The sequence below is a fragment of the Cebidichthys violaceus genome, unplaced genomic scaffold (assembly GCF_023349555.1).
Source record: "Cebidichthys violaceus isolate CVI_PGR_0920_01 unplaced genomic scaffold, fCebVio1.0.p SCAF_11, whole genome shotgun sequence".
In the NCBI taxonomy this organism is placed as follows: domain Eukaryota; kingdom Metazoa; phylum Chordata; class Actinopteri; order Perciformes; family Stichaeidae; genus Cebidichthys; species Cebidichthys violaceus.
In genome coordinates, this window is record NW_027176274.1 from 4,095,743 (window position 1) to 4,110,110 (window position 14,368).

Sequence of the window (14,368 nt, forward strand, 5' to 3'; positions counted from 1 at the left end):
CCATCATCTCCCTCGCGATGCCTTTGTCGAGGCCTCGTATGTAAATGACCGTCCCACACATCCTCAGCAGACGTGTGGAAACCGAACCGTTCCTGTCAGAGGGCAAAATCTAAAAGTCAGATAGAAATCAGTGAAAAAGGATTAAAGGCGTTTTTTTTTTTTATATCAGTGCATCTTCAAAGACGGTAACTTGCGTTAGTCATTCACATCACTATTTTTGAGGTTCCCCATTTATGTTGCTTTCCTCATGCCAGGCACCGTGCGCACTGAAAGACTTTGTTGGTAATTAGGTACTTTTACTGTACGAACGCAGCTTCCTGCTACTGTGTAATGTTTTTGCTTCACGATGTGGATCTGTGTGAACGTAGAAACATTTGTTCATTGATGCATTTTTTGTTTTACTTAAACCGGCTGTGGTTACATTGCCAGGATATTGAGCAACACATTTGTTTTGTAGTGTATTAATATACCCAGTTTTCTATCAAGCATAACCTCCCATTTGATGCCTCAAACGCCAGTCATAGTTTGACATATAATAATAACGCATTTGCAACATTTAATAAATTGTGCTTCCTGATGACTTCATGATATTTAACCGGTTTTGATTTCAACACGAAGCATCTTGCCACAGATTAGACCATTCGTCAGGGGATGACATGTTCTCTCGGTTTTGAAAGACTCACTTTGAAATGTTTATTCTTTAAAAGAAAAAAGAAAAATGTTTCCAAGGCAAGCTTTTGCTTTATTAGCGGTTTGGCTGCACCTCGTATATTGATCCTGCCTCCTGTTCCCAGTTTACTTTAAAGTGTGTATTGTTACCCTTAACCACAGCTTGCTCTATCTTTTCTCTGACAAAGAGCAGCGTTGAGTCTTTGACAGTTTTCATTTTGAGGGAAGATATATCAAAGAATTACCAAAAGCGTGTCCAGGGGTATTTTCCAAAGTAATCTAAAGCAGCCACATTGGACTGGAAGTCTGTTTCCGGTTAATTGAGTGCTACATCAGGTGTTTAGGAACAGAAATAACCCATCTGGTCTTGCTGTGTGTTCCGAGTGCTTATTCTCAGCGCACACAGGCACATGTTGCAGCTACAGTAGCCGGTGTGTGATGTCTCCATCCCCTCTTTGATCAGATACGCACGCTCTGATCAAAAGTATTTAGCCTTTATGTTAATCTGTTATTATGAATGCCTTGTTTTTATTCAATAAATCACAGTTGTCTGAAGAAGGCTGATAAGGGTGTTGTGCTTGAAGGTTGAATTAGCATTTCTCTCGATCTTAACATGCTTTTTATAGCTACGACTTACGCTGTGACAATTCTCTAAATACCTTTTCTTTGTGAGGCCATTCAACCAAGCATGAAATATATTAGTAGACATGTCCCTCCCAGTAGCTGCTCCATCAAACTGTGTATACGACTGTGACCCAATGCTAAAATCATGCTTATTCTAGCACGGCTGACCTAAGAAGTATATGTAGAGAGCTCGAAAACAATACCAATGACTCGGCGTCAACTTGGGTGTGATCTGTTGTGTGTGTGTGTGTGCACTGGCTGTATAATTGGAGTGACATTCTTGCCTCCCTCTGCGTTTTGCAGGAGTCAGTTGTGTTGGGGAGAGCGGAGAGTCGGCCAACATGACAGAGTGCCTGCGATGGGCTGGCCCCTTGCCCCCTCAGATCAGAGAGTGCCGGGTGGCTTGCAAGGATGACTGCACTCTAACTGCTTGGTCCAAGTTTTCTGGCTGCGGCGGATGCGGCAGCTCCCGCAATCGCAATCGCGCGCTCACAGGTAAGGTTTCCGCCTTACCTCACCGATTGGGAGACACAGATATCGCTCGAGGGAAGCGGTTCATCTTCACCAGTGGAAAAGTTGGAGCCTCAGGGTCAAGCGTTCTCTACGATGGCCCCCCGAGAGCTGCAAATTCACAGGCACATGAAGCGTCACCGCTCCACTAGAACAACACATCATCACTCCCAACACGTCAAATACTAGGATGAACCACAACATCAAGTAGTACCTTTGTACACTGATTGCAAATCAACTACTTCCCTTGATCTTCAGGGTTGTTGTCATGGAAGCAGGTTCTTCGTTTGCTGTGAAGTCCATGTGGCTTGACATACTGCGATCCAGCGTCACCTCTGTTCTCGTTCCGGCTGTTACTGTAACTTTCCACTGTATGTCGGGTCTAAATTAGGTTTCTCACAGCTTGCAATCTCTTATTTCAGTGCAGATGGCAAATCTGAATTACATGCTGTGGTTGCAGACCAGGCTGGATACTATTTGTCTTCATGAATATTTGATCGGATGCCGGAGGGGTTGTAGTAAACATATCCTGTCTTCTTCTATAATGCTCTAAGAATCCAACACGTGAAATCAGCCCAGGCTTTGTGGTGGGTTTTATTTGGTAAGAGTGTGGCCGTAATGGTCATTAAAAGCTCAGTATATTGACTTTTAACACTTTCTTAAATTTCAGGTAAATTGATGTAAAGCGAATCCACTGTGGGTTTTTAAGCTCAAGGATGCTGTTCAGGGAGTTGGCAGCGTTCCAAAACATCTGCTTAGACGATGCAGCTATGTTGAAAAGCCTTCTTGAGCCATATTGCAGTACGTTCTGCGTGTCTAAACCAAAAGTCGTTTTGACGCTCCAAAAGGCTGTTTAACGAAATGCTGTTCAGTTGTAGTGCTTCACGTCTCTTGGATTTCATATGCTACCACTGAACTCGCACAGAACACATTGGCGAATACGGTGAACGCCATAAACACAACAGCCCTGTCGCTAATACATGGAAATTGAGTTGGAAAATTGTTCGTGCACGACAAAGTACACAAGGGCTGTAATTATCTTGTTTTTGTAAGAGTCACTTTATGACAGACGTTCCCCGGGTTTATGTATAATTTTCATCTTGTCATAATTCAACAGCCTATCATGCCACTTATTACCCATAACAATGGTGTGTTTACAAACAAAAAGGAGAACGACATAAAATGAGAAGCCACGCCTCGGCGCTGCGCTGCACTTTTTGTCAGCTTCTGACACCCCGACCTAACCCCTCCCTTTCACACACACACACACACACACACACACACGAGCAAATCATCGGATTTGTACTTTACTTTTTGGATGTTACGCCTCTGATGTTTAATGTCACACTCAGAAGCCCATGTGATTGTTTGGCTTTGTGTTGGCCTATTGGCATGAACGGGAGCACGACCGTATGTGTGACAGTCTATCTATATGGAGCCTGGGTCGCTCAGGAGTTAGCGTTGTGGCTTTAAAGCAAGACTGTTCTAGAATCCGCGGTGCTGCTGCTGCCTTTCTGTGAGGAAGTTACATGTTCATCCCATGCAGGTTTCTTTTAGCTGCTCCAATTGCGACCCACACAGTCTAAAGACATGCAGATAAGCTGCACTGATTATTCTATGTTGCCTATAGGTGTCTGTCTGTGTCTGTCTGTGTCTGTCTCCCGATAACGTGTCCACAATACACTCCATCTGTGCCCTGTATGGTCTCTGAATCTGTGTAGCACGCCTACGTTATCACCGTCTTCTTCCTTTTTGGACTGGCCAGCAGTGGACTGGGCTTATCCGTTCACATGGTTTTAACCCTTTGGTAGTGTGGTCAAGCTTCTCAGTCACAGTGGCAATCACAGCCTTTATTCATTAATATCATCCCTGGCAGAGGATCTGCCACCATGCTGCAAGCGACATTATACAAAAAAAAAATGATTTATCATCTTTCATCAACTGATACTGATCTGTCAATATACTCACAATGAATTGGATAAATGAAGCCGGGAATGCGTGACGATGGAAAACTTCTTTACCATTTATCTGCAAAACACAAAATTAAGATCTCATTTTCAGTAAATAGTGGTGGTTCCTGTTGCATTCTACAGCATAGAGGATGCCAGTCTTCTAGTTTGTTTATATCAATTATACTAATGCCTCAACATTAATAGGATAATGATGTATTGAAGTTTAAATGGTACACATCCACGCAGATGCTGCTGTAATCACAGCCTGTCTCCTGTCAGAATAAAGGACGGCTTGATTTGGGTGGAAAATGTTCAGAAAATGATACGAGCATTTTTTTTTTTCTTCGCTTTATTGGTAAAGTATTGAGTTGTAGCTAATTTCTTCTTCTCACTCAGCATGTTGAATGTTGTATGGGCAGTCGAGCGTTAAGTTGTGTGAATTATTTCTGCCTCAGATCAGAGAGCGGAGTTGTGTGTGTGTGTATCTGTAAGAGCTTAACTGCAGATAAATGGGTTAGCTACACTATCCAGCTTTGTTACTGAGCCATTCAAAACTGCTCTGACTCTCTTCTTTGTCAGAATAAGCTTTCAAGTGCCTCATGGGTATCATTTTAGCTTTGCCTTTTATAGAAATACTGTATTTCTAATGGTCAATCTGCCATAGGGAACTGAATTTATTTTATTTTATTTTATGGCTCAGTTTTATCTTTTGCTCTGGTGTATTCCCTACTTTATGTCTTTACTTCTCTCCTCTTAAATTGTCTGATAGCATGCAATTATTTTTTTTTTGCTTTTATTTCATGTAATTGATTAAATGCACTTAGTTATATTTCATTTTATGTTATTAAATGGGCCATAGAAATGATTAATTGAGAGCTTGATTGGTTGAAATCTACTCAAACCTCCAAGTTAGTTGAGTGAGAAAAGTTATAACAACTGAAGCTGTAGCACTCGGCCGGAGTGCAGGGAGAGGGTTTATATGGGGTTTATTATGCACCTATATCTCACAGTCTAGTGGTTTATCTATCAGATATTATGTTATTGGAGAGCTGGGCTCCAATAGAATAGAGATACTTGTTCTTTTATGACATGACTGTTCTGGGACTGTTGACTTGTGAGCCATATAAAATGTTATGCCTTGAAAATATATGTAGCAATATAAAGTCTAAAAATATATCAGTTATGCAGTGTTAACAATATTAATACACATCAATACTACCTTTAGATAATCTCTTTGAATTGTTGGAAGACTTGTTTCTTTTGGTTTGTCTGAAAATGGTTTGGCTCTGTTAGTTATAGAAGCCTCATGCAGTCAGAAGCCTTCTCATGAAATCCGTAAACAGATGCTGATGAATCATTCCCACCAACTATTGAAACTAAGAATTGCAGGTGAAAAATGCAACATGATTCTGCGTGAACATATTAGAACATCAGGTGTGTGTTTTTTTTAGTCAGTTCTGAAAATTGGAAACGGAAAGCAAAGTGGAGGAAAGTTCTTTTCGCTGACATTAATCTGAATCAGTCATCTATTATCTATCGATTGACATCTTTATCAAGCGAATTCATACGTGGGCTTGCTATTCCACAGCAGCTACTTCACACTCCTGGCAGTGTCAAAGAAGGGACAAAGAAGACCGCACTTTGTTACGGCTCCTAATGGAGCATCCTCGCAACAAATAGCATACAGAGAGAGTTTGTAAAATGACATTTAATGAAAAATGCATAATGCTAGAACAAGTTGGATATCGCAGTCCTGAATGCAGATATCTGTGCTGCCTGTTGGTCTGAGTGGTGTTGTTGCCAGTAATGTAGTTGTCAAAGTGAAGTGATGTTGCACTGGCACTCGACAATCAACCACCAGCAGCGGCGTAGATTGAACAGATTGTTGGTGAATTGCCATGTGATGGCAGCGAGTTCACACTTGGTGAAGAATGTTTGCAATCAGACCCACTACAGAAACAGATGGGCTGCTCACTGGGCACACAGGAGGCCGAGGACACCCAGGACCCATGAAACAAATAGGGGTGCATAAATATAGCAGAATTAGCAAAAAAAACTGCAGTGCAACTCTTTCACCAGGCCTTGTGTTTGTTTTTTTTTACGTGTGCGTTACATGTGAGTGTCTTTCTCTCTCTCCATCTGGCTTAGGTCAAGGATTTCTGTAGCCCTTTTCATTTTGCAGTGTCAAGAGTATTTACTTTAATCCTCTGAGACCGGCAGTGTTAAATCTAAAGAGAAGACGCTGACATCATATGGAACTAGCCGACCTAATGAATCCATTGGTTCCATGACGTGCTAGTTTGTTGGGAAGGGGAATGAATTACGCTCCTAGATTAAGTTAAATTCTGTTGAGGGAAATCTGGCATGGAGAGGTCCCTCCCTCGATGTGAATGGAAATGGGTTCTATTGGTACCCAAAGGTCTCCCCTTTACAGACATGCCCCCATACTTTTTTTGGATGCAGTATCAATGTGTTATTTTTGCTTATTCTAAAAATAGTACATTTGAATATTTCTGCATACTGGAGTCCCTAAACACTCTTGGAACGGATCAAATAAATTGGGTATGACTGGAAAGCTGAGACTCTTGTGGATTCAAATCTGTGTCACAAATGGAATCAACCCCAAAATTGCTGAAACAACGTATGAGACATAAGTGCGAATGGGAATGGCTATTATATACTTCCACCGTAATGTTCTGAACCCTTTTACAGCTTCATAATTTGTTTTATTTTGTTGTAGTTTGGGGGTCTGCTGATAGATGTAATACACCAACAACACCACTGAGTCTACAGCTGTTCTAGCGGCTCTGTGAGGTTAGAGCTCAAGGCCAACAGGCTGATGTTTAGCAGATATGTTTCCCATGTCACCATCTTATCAGCATTTATCTAATTATAACTCAACACAAAGAACAGCTGAGGATGATGAGAATCTAATTAGATGTGCAAGTATTTAGTCACAAACCAAAGTATTGAACTAATTTGTACCTGATTCACCAAAATTACGGTTTTGAGTTCTTCATTAAAACATCTATCCTAAACCCTCACAAAAGTCTAACATAACTTCATCAGTCATCTAAATACTATTCCGCACACACTTCCATCCAGTCAATAGAACAGTTTAAGGGGAAACACAGAATTTGAACATATGAATTGCGTTTAGCGTCACAATATGATAGATGTCTCAAAAAGCTTCTGCCAAACTCCAATCGAGACGGTTGCGTTCGCTTGGATCGTCTCTCTTTATTATGACTGAATGCAATTCGTGCATGGGGGGCCAGTGATTCCCATCAAATGCTTTGTTTGGTTCGTGATGACATGTACATCAAGACCCGTCGACGGTAAATACTCTGTCTTTAAAACAATGCACTATAGCAACACTTACATGTTGATGTCAGCAGCATATTGATGGCTGCTGAGAACAGAACAAGACCCATAGCTCTCTTATAACACCATTCAATGATGCAGAGCAGACAGTCAATCATGAAAACCATTTTTTTTTTTTTTTTGTAGGAGTTGGACAGCTTGACAGTTTGTATCTGTTACTTGTCCTGATATTAAAAGTGACAGTGTCGGAGAGTAACACATGCCTTTCAGCTGCTCTACAATTACTTTCCTGCTCATGCTCATCTATTAATACTCATCAGATATAATGGACAGGACTAATTATTTGAAGCCTGGAGTGAACTGTATTGAGTGGTTACCTCTAATAGTCTTAATAGAGGTCTTAATGGAGGTCTTTGGAATTAAAAATTAATTTTCCCCCTCATTAGACAAAAGCTCGTGTTTTGGGGTATATATTGGATTTTAAAGAGAGAAATCCATGCTGAAACAATTGCTGTCTGTGGAGCAGCTCTCCTTCCATTTTCTAATATTCATCGGGTAATGTTGATGACATGATGATTCTAGTGGAGCCACAATCACGTTCAGAAACATTTTGGTACCAAATTATCCTTTAAAAAGAAGCATCAGCGGATCGTGTTTTGTGGATTTTAAAACAAAGATAAAAGAAATAAGAACTCTTGCTCTGTTGGAGTGCAGTTGCTAGAGGTTGCCAAAAGCATTATGGGAAATACATGAAATTATTCAGTGGTATAAGACAAGACGAGACAGACTGAGGGAAAGCGGGTACACCCAAAAGAGAATTACAGCACTTGATCACACATCCTGAACTGAACATTACTGACTAATGGTATAACTGGATATCTGTGCAGCTCTGCATCGTCTGCTGTTTCTCCACCGTCGTCAACCCTTTGAATCAAAAGCTCTCTGTGCACCGTTTATCATTACTATTGAACAGCAACCACTGTGTGCTGGTGAGAAGTCGTGGACGTGAAAGAAAAGGAATAAATGTGCATCCGAAGACAAAAGGCAAGAAAGGACAGAACTTTTCTTCCTTGTGTTTCCTCCTCAGTGGGAGAACACTCAGCTGCAGCAGTTTTTTTTCGCTCTTCTGGGTCTTCATGGCAGCACACAATGGCTGTACTGTACGTGCCGAGCCTAAATATGCCGCATTTGCATACAAATGACATACTAAAGGTTACAAAATATAGAATTGTTTTCCCGTTGAATAACACAATAATCTTGTTTGTATTTTGCACTCTACTTGCACAGAATGTGTTGTTTCTTGTAACAAAACAATTACTCAGGTCTAACCTTCAGAGAGTTCAGCTGCAGTGACGTAATAAAGACATTAAGTGTGCACCATTCCCTTAAGGGGCTTCAAAATAAAGAGAAGAATTAAAGTTTAATATGCTTTCAAATAATTATTCCCGGGGGTCATATAGAGTGCTATCTGAATATGCATTACAGGCAGAAGGGCTTCCACGCCACTGGTCATATTGTAGAGCACTTTTGACTGATTAGCTATTAATTTGTTATGATAATTTCCTCTAAATAAAATAATATCAGGGAAGAGTTAATGAATCCAACCTTCATACAATGCTGTGGCTACAATATGTGTTATGAAACCAGAAATTTAGTATTTGATTATGCCTGTGATGGAACCAGGTGGGAAAAGTGGTAAACACAATTATGTTCAACTGTGTTGCTGTTGATACTGATTTGATAAAAAACGACCTTGTAATAATGGGTCAGCCCATTCATGCCCTATTCATTCAGCGTTCATCACCCATCCAGGGCACAGACGTTCTCCAGTGTTCTGTCCGTCTTCTCCTCAGGTCGCAGCAAAAAGAAGGAGCATTGCCTGAATAAGGAGCTGTACCCGCTGGAGGAGACAGAGGTGTGTCCCTGTGATGAGTTCTTGTCCCGGCCCTATGGGAACTGGTCTGCATGCATCCTCCATGATCTTTCAGCTCCGGGGTCGCTGCAGGGCTGGATGAGCCACCGGGAGGTGAAAGAGTGCGGCCAAGGTCTGCGCTACAGAGCAGTGGCCTGCATTGACCAGCAGGGACACCTGGTCGACCCCACCCGCTGTACAGACTCAGGTAGGACTCAGAAACATATTGCAGGTACTAAGGACACTACTAGCTTAACAGATTGGCCCTTTATAAACCTACAAATCATCCCTGCCAAGATAGTTCAATAAAAAGCACATAATCAGTATATTAATAGTCAGAATAATCAGACATTGTTGTATAGGTGAAACCCTAATTATGTCATGTAATGCCGTGTTGTAGGAGGTTATTTTGAAATGTTTATTGTCTATATCTGTTTACTATGTTTATGCATGTTTCAGTGTAAAACACAGCTAAGAGACGGCAAAAAAAACAAAACACAAAGTACACAGTGTGAAAACCCTTAAACAGTGTTTGCACAGAAGGAGACGCTCATTACTCAGATAATTACCTCTCGGTGTCAAAGTAAGCAAGTCCGAGGTCTGGCGGAGTGTAAGCCAGTGGCATGTCTGTCGGACATTATTATTGTGATCCTCGCTGCAGCCGCTGAGCGAGTCTGAATGAGGCCTCTCCCTCCCGTCTGCCAATGTTCAATTTTCAGGCTACATGGTGGAGGTTTGCCACATCCCTTGCCCCCTCGACTGTAAGCTCAGCGACTGGTCGGCCTGGTCGGCCTGCAGCGCGTCCTGTGGCAGTGGGTTGAAGATCAGGTCCAAGTGGCTCAGGGAGAAGTCTTTCAACGGAGGACGCCCATGCCCCAAGCTAGATTTGAAAAATCAGGTAAGGTGCGCACCAGTGCTTGCATATCCACAGAGCAGCCTGTACAGTACAATAGGTAGACACACTGTGGACGGTAGCTCTTATTGAGACAGCATGCTGATGTCTATGTTGGCGGTCTGTCTTTAAAGCGGGAGTTCTTAATTGGAGCATTATTGTTGTCCAACACTTGCTCATGTACAGTTCATGGACATGAGAACATTGTGTTATAGTTTCCATATGGAGACACAGCAAACAAGGTTCACCTCATCATCCATCTACATTGTTCTCAAGTCGCTTCTTCCCAGACTTTCCAGAGGCACATTTAATAGAATGCAGATGAGGGCATTCTACACTCTGAGTCCACTCATTTTCACCACCATAGTACATGTAATAGGGAGGCCATGAGAAATTATTTTTGCATAATTCTAATAGTTTCCACCGTGCCCCAAGTTTTACACAGACATACAGCATTCTCTTACTGGGATGATTATTATGGTGAAAGCTGTAGTTTTGCATTTAATGATTTTGTCATACATTTCCAGTATGGTTTTCGGAAAATATTGTCCTCCAGCCCCGGTCGTGTTGCTGCCCGATGCTGTCGCGTAAATACACAGCGGAGTTATTTCATTCTCCTCACATTTCAATGATAAGGTTTATCACCCATCTGCCAGTGGGACTCCTGGGTGACCTGTTCACTTTCTAGTGTCTTCAGTCAGACCAAATCATTTTCCTTACAAGACATGCCCTTTCCTTGACATTAAAACAGGGCGGTGTCAAGTTACAAAAAGACGGGGGGGGGGGGGGGGGCAGAGAGTGAGAAGTGGACAGATGGGAGCTTTTGATATTCCATAGTCAGGTTTCATCCGTACGTGGCTATGAATGTTCTGCGACAGCACACCTCTCATGGGGTCACGGTTTAAAGAGGGGAAGTGTTTTATGAATGCCGCCTGTATGCTTGAATGGGCTTGAAAGGACACTTAAGTTTGCAGAGGTCAGTGTGGAGATGAGGCACGGCTGTGCGGATAATATTCCTCTGTGTTGTAGTGGAGATTTGTGTACAGATGGTTAAGTGCCCACTAACAAGGTCTATATGGCCCCTGTAGTAATGCCCTGCAATAACCCTCGCCATTGAAATTGGAGCTATCTGTTGTCAAAGCCCTCGCGGATTTATCCTGAGGGTGGACAAGGCCTCATTGTTAACATTATCAAATTGGCCATTTAAAGTGAAGTACATCTGTCCGAGGTGTGGGTGGAACAATACTACAGCATAACCTCTACTCTAGTTCTGCAGGCATTGCTGTTGTGTTTTAACAAGGAAAGTCCCGGATGGTCACAAGCGACTTCTTGACAGCGTCTTTAAAAAAAAAAAAAAACCTGCTTCCTCCTTTTAGCCAGTGCGCGTCACTGCTCAGACCTCCTACATTTGGCCCGGCAGTCCTTCATTTAGTCTCTCTCAGGATGCGGCGTAATAAAGAATATCCACATCCCTAATGGACCTCCTCCTCTCTCACAAACACTTGCTCTCGTGAACTATTCTCTCACCAAAGTGTGGCCTCGCGACACACCGGCAGATGTTTCCCCCTCGAGCCACGGCCAGAGGTGACTGGCTCGACAGAGATGAAATTTACAGTGCGCCACAACTCATCCTCTCATCACATGGTTGAGTGAGCAAGTAAGATAGGGAGAGAGATAGAGAGGGAGACAGAGAGAAAGTGCCACCGTGAAAATAACGAGCAAAAAATGGCCATGATGTTGAACAGACTGTGTAGGAGTTGGGCCGTAAAGTAAACTTTAAACGCGTTTGTTAATGAGGTAAGATTTTCTGCATTGGTAAAAGACGATCAAAAACAAGTGTTATCGAGATGAATAATTCATGCCTCACCTCACTGAGAGCCTGTCACTGTGGATCTCATGGGCTCCCTCACCCAGTGTACCAGTGGAAAAGAATAATTAAAGAACTGTCTTTCAATGGAGCGTTTTCCATAAACCCCATATCCTTTTCACTACAGCAATTGTTTCATAACAGATTTGCAACTGTAATCGGCACAGCAGGCCTGTCAAGTTTGATTTCCGCAAAACGCTGAAGCGATGTGCATGGGGATGTAATGAGGACTGTCCTGTTCTTCATTCGATTAGGTGAAGCTTACACTCCACAAGGCATTGCAAGACTTTTCTCTCGTAACATTGAAAGTAAAACGAGCTGAAAATGCGTTGAAAAAAACATCATAATCTGTCTTTTTCTGACAATTATTATGTGAGCTAAGCAGACCCACAGCGCTCCAGAAAAAAACAGCTGCATGTTCTGAAAGTAGAAGTGGAGAAGAAGAAGGGTCAGGGGAACCGTCTAGTTTTAGGCCGGTTTGACAAAACCTGTCCGTTACGCCTGTTGAGCAATACTTGTACTTGGAACACCTCTATTTTAATACAGTCACACTAGGGCTTCTTTATTTCACATCTCCACGGTCTACTCCCTGGTGAGAAGTGGCATGTTTAGAATATTTCACAAGTTCTAAGTGATTATAAGCGAGCGAGGGAGTGCAGGATGCTTAGTTTCTTCAATGACGTGTCTGTCAGTAAAACTTTCTGGTCTGCAAAAAAAACTTTGTCCATACCCTGAGAATTAAACTTAAACTAAAAATAACAGCACATAATCCAAATGCTGATGAGGTAATGGATCTTGACAGATTGATTTTTTTACAGTGCAGCTATTTGTAGCCCACATTTAAACACAGGATGCCCTGTGAGAGCGCGACAGAGAGAGCTCACAGATGTCAAGGCGTAGCAAGGCAAATCAAATCTATAATTACAGGAGACATTGAAACGATATAGTGTTTGCCACCAAATGCTGAGATATCAAGTGATATGTGCACTATTTCCAAATAATATAACAGGACTGTCATGACTGTCGGACACCGTGCCAGTCAGATTGCTATTTTTCATTCTATTAGCGGCTGGCCTCCACTCTATCCAGACTGGCCCTGTCCTTTTGAGGAACACCCTTCCTGCCCACCTCTGAGACTCCTCTACCATATGTTGTGTGTGGTGGGAGGTTTGTGTGTGTGTGTGTGTGTGTGTGTGTGTGTGTGTGTGTGTGTGTGTGTGTGTGTGTGTGTGTGTGTGTGTGTGTGTGACACAGCGCGATCTATAAAGTTACAAGACAGGTGCCGTTGTTTGTGTGTGGGTGATGAGCTGACAGGAAATGCTTCTCACCTTTCTCTCCTTTTTGTTTTGTTTTACAGTTAATTCTCGTATTATGTAACTCATGCAACAGGAGGACAAACGTTTCTGTATTGTTAGATTATTTTACTGTCATTAATGTTGCGTTGATGGTTCATTTTTGGACTTTTGCAGCTGTCGTGTTTTTGTTGTCCTTAAAAACAGATAATAGGGGTTGTGTGTCGTTTCTATATATTTCCGTTCTCAGGGCATCACTTCCTGCTGTCACTGTATAATCCTCATTTGCATAGAACCACGTCCTCCTATAGAATAAAATGCAATCGATACGTTGTCCATTTGTGCTTTTGATCTACTTGTTGCAGCTGCAGGTCAGAGGGGTTGAGGTTGGTTGAATGAGAGGCTCTGCCTTAACGCTGATGACTTCCACCTTGTGAATACTGTGTAGACATAGAGAATGTGTCTTGATTCGAGAATGAAGACTCTTGTAAGCTTTGCGGCTATTTGTGCAAACTCTGTGTATCGCGTATTGAACGTGGCTTCAAGTCCTGTGTAAATACTACTCGTGAAAACACAATCCTGCATCCTCCGGTTAAGTGCCACGGTTGAACTTGGGTGTTGGGTTTTGGCACTAATGAAATTGCTAGCTGCTAGGTAAGTGTGTAATATATATATAAGAACGCAAGATAAGATAATCCTTTATTAGTCCCGCAGCGGGGACATTTACAGGATTACAGCAGCATACAGTCGAGTGCAAACAAGAGACATAGTAAAAAAAAAAAACATAACTGTATCATCTGACAAAAAGAAACACCGTTCCTTTCATGACAAAAAGCCTGTAAGCTTCAGGCAGACGATTCAAGTGAAGCTTATACCTAACCAGTATGTCATAATATGCAGCGCACCTTCAGGTGGTCTATTGAAGCTGTCTCGCTCTCCTAATTCTTTTTCCTCCACCTAGCTGCTGATGCTTTAAATAGATTTTAATCAGCACGGCTGCGTGCCAACGTCCTGATCGTGCCACTTCTGAACAGAGTTATGACGGACATAATCATGTGTGTGCGCTCCACATTCACTGCTGCTGACAGCAGTCTGCGACTCCGAGCAATGACCGATTTGGATATTAGCGGTAGCCCACAAACAGAGGTCTGCCTGTGCTGTTGGAGGCTTGGGATCATTGTTACTCTCACAAATTGTTTTATGCACCGTATATCACCATTGTCAGCGTTGAGTTATAAAGCTCGCTGCTTTACTTGTCTGGACGTCTTGTGTGTGTACTTGGCACATGTCAGTACACGCTATAAGACTGCTGATGCTGCTGGCTGT

The 14,368-nt window shown here is 42.3% G+C and overlaps 1 protein-coding gene across 1 annotated transcript in view; it reads left to right on the top strand.

Annotated features, from left to right (window-relative positions):
• Positions 1 to 14,368, top strand: part of thsd7ba (thrombospondin, type I, domain containing 7Ba) — a 144,354-nt gene that overhangs the window by 101,392 nt on the left and 28,594 nt on the right. Inside the window, exons 14-16 of the mRNA XM_068737933.1 lie at positions 1,597 to 1,788; positions 8,933 to 9,199; positions 9,711 to 9,889. Coding sequence (XP_068594034.1) covers positions 1,597 to 1,788; positions 8,933 to 9,199; positions 9,711 to 9,889 — 638 coding nt within the window. The remainder of the gene's footprint in view (positions 1 to 1,596; positions 1,789 to 8,932; positions 9,200 to 9,710; positions 9,890 to 14,368) is intronic.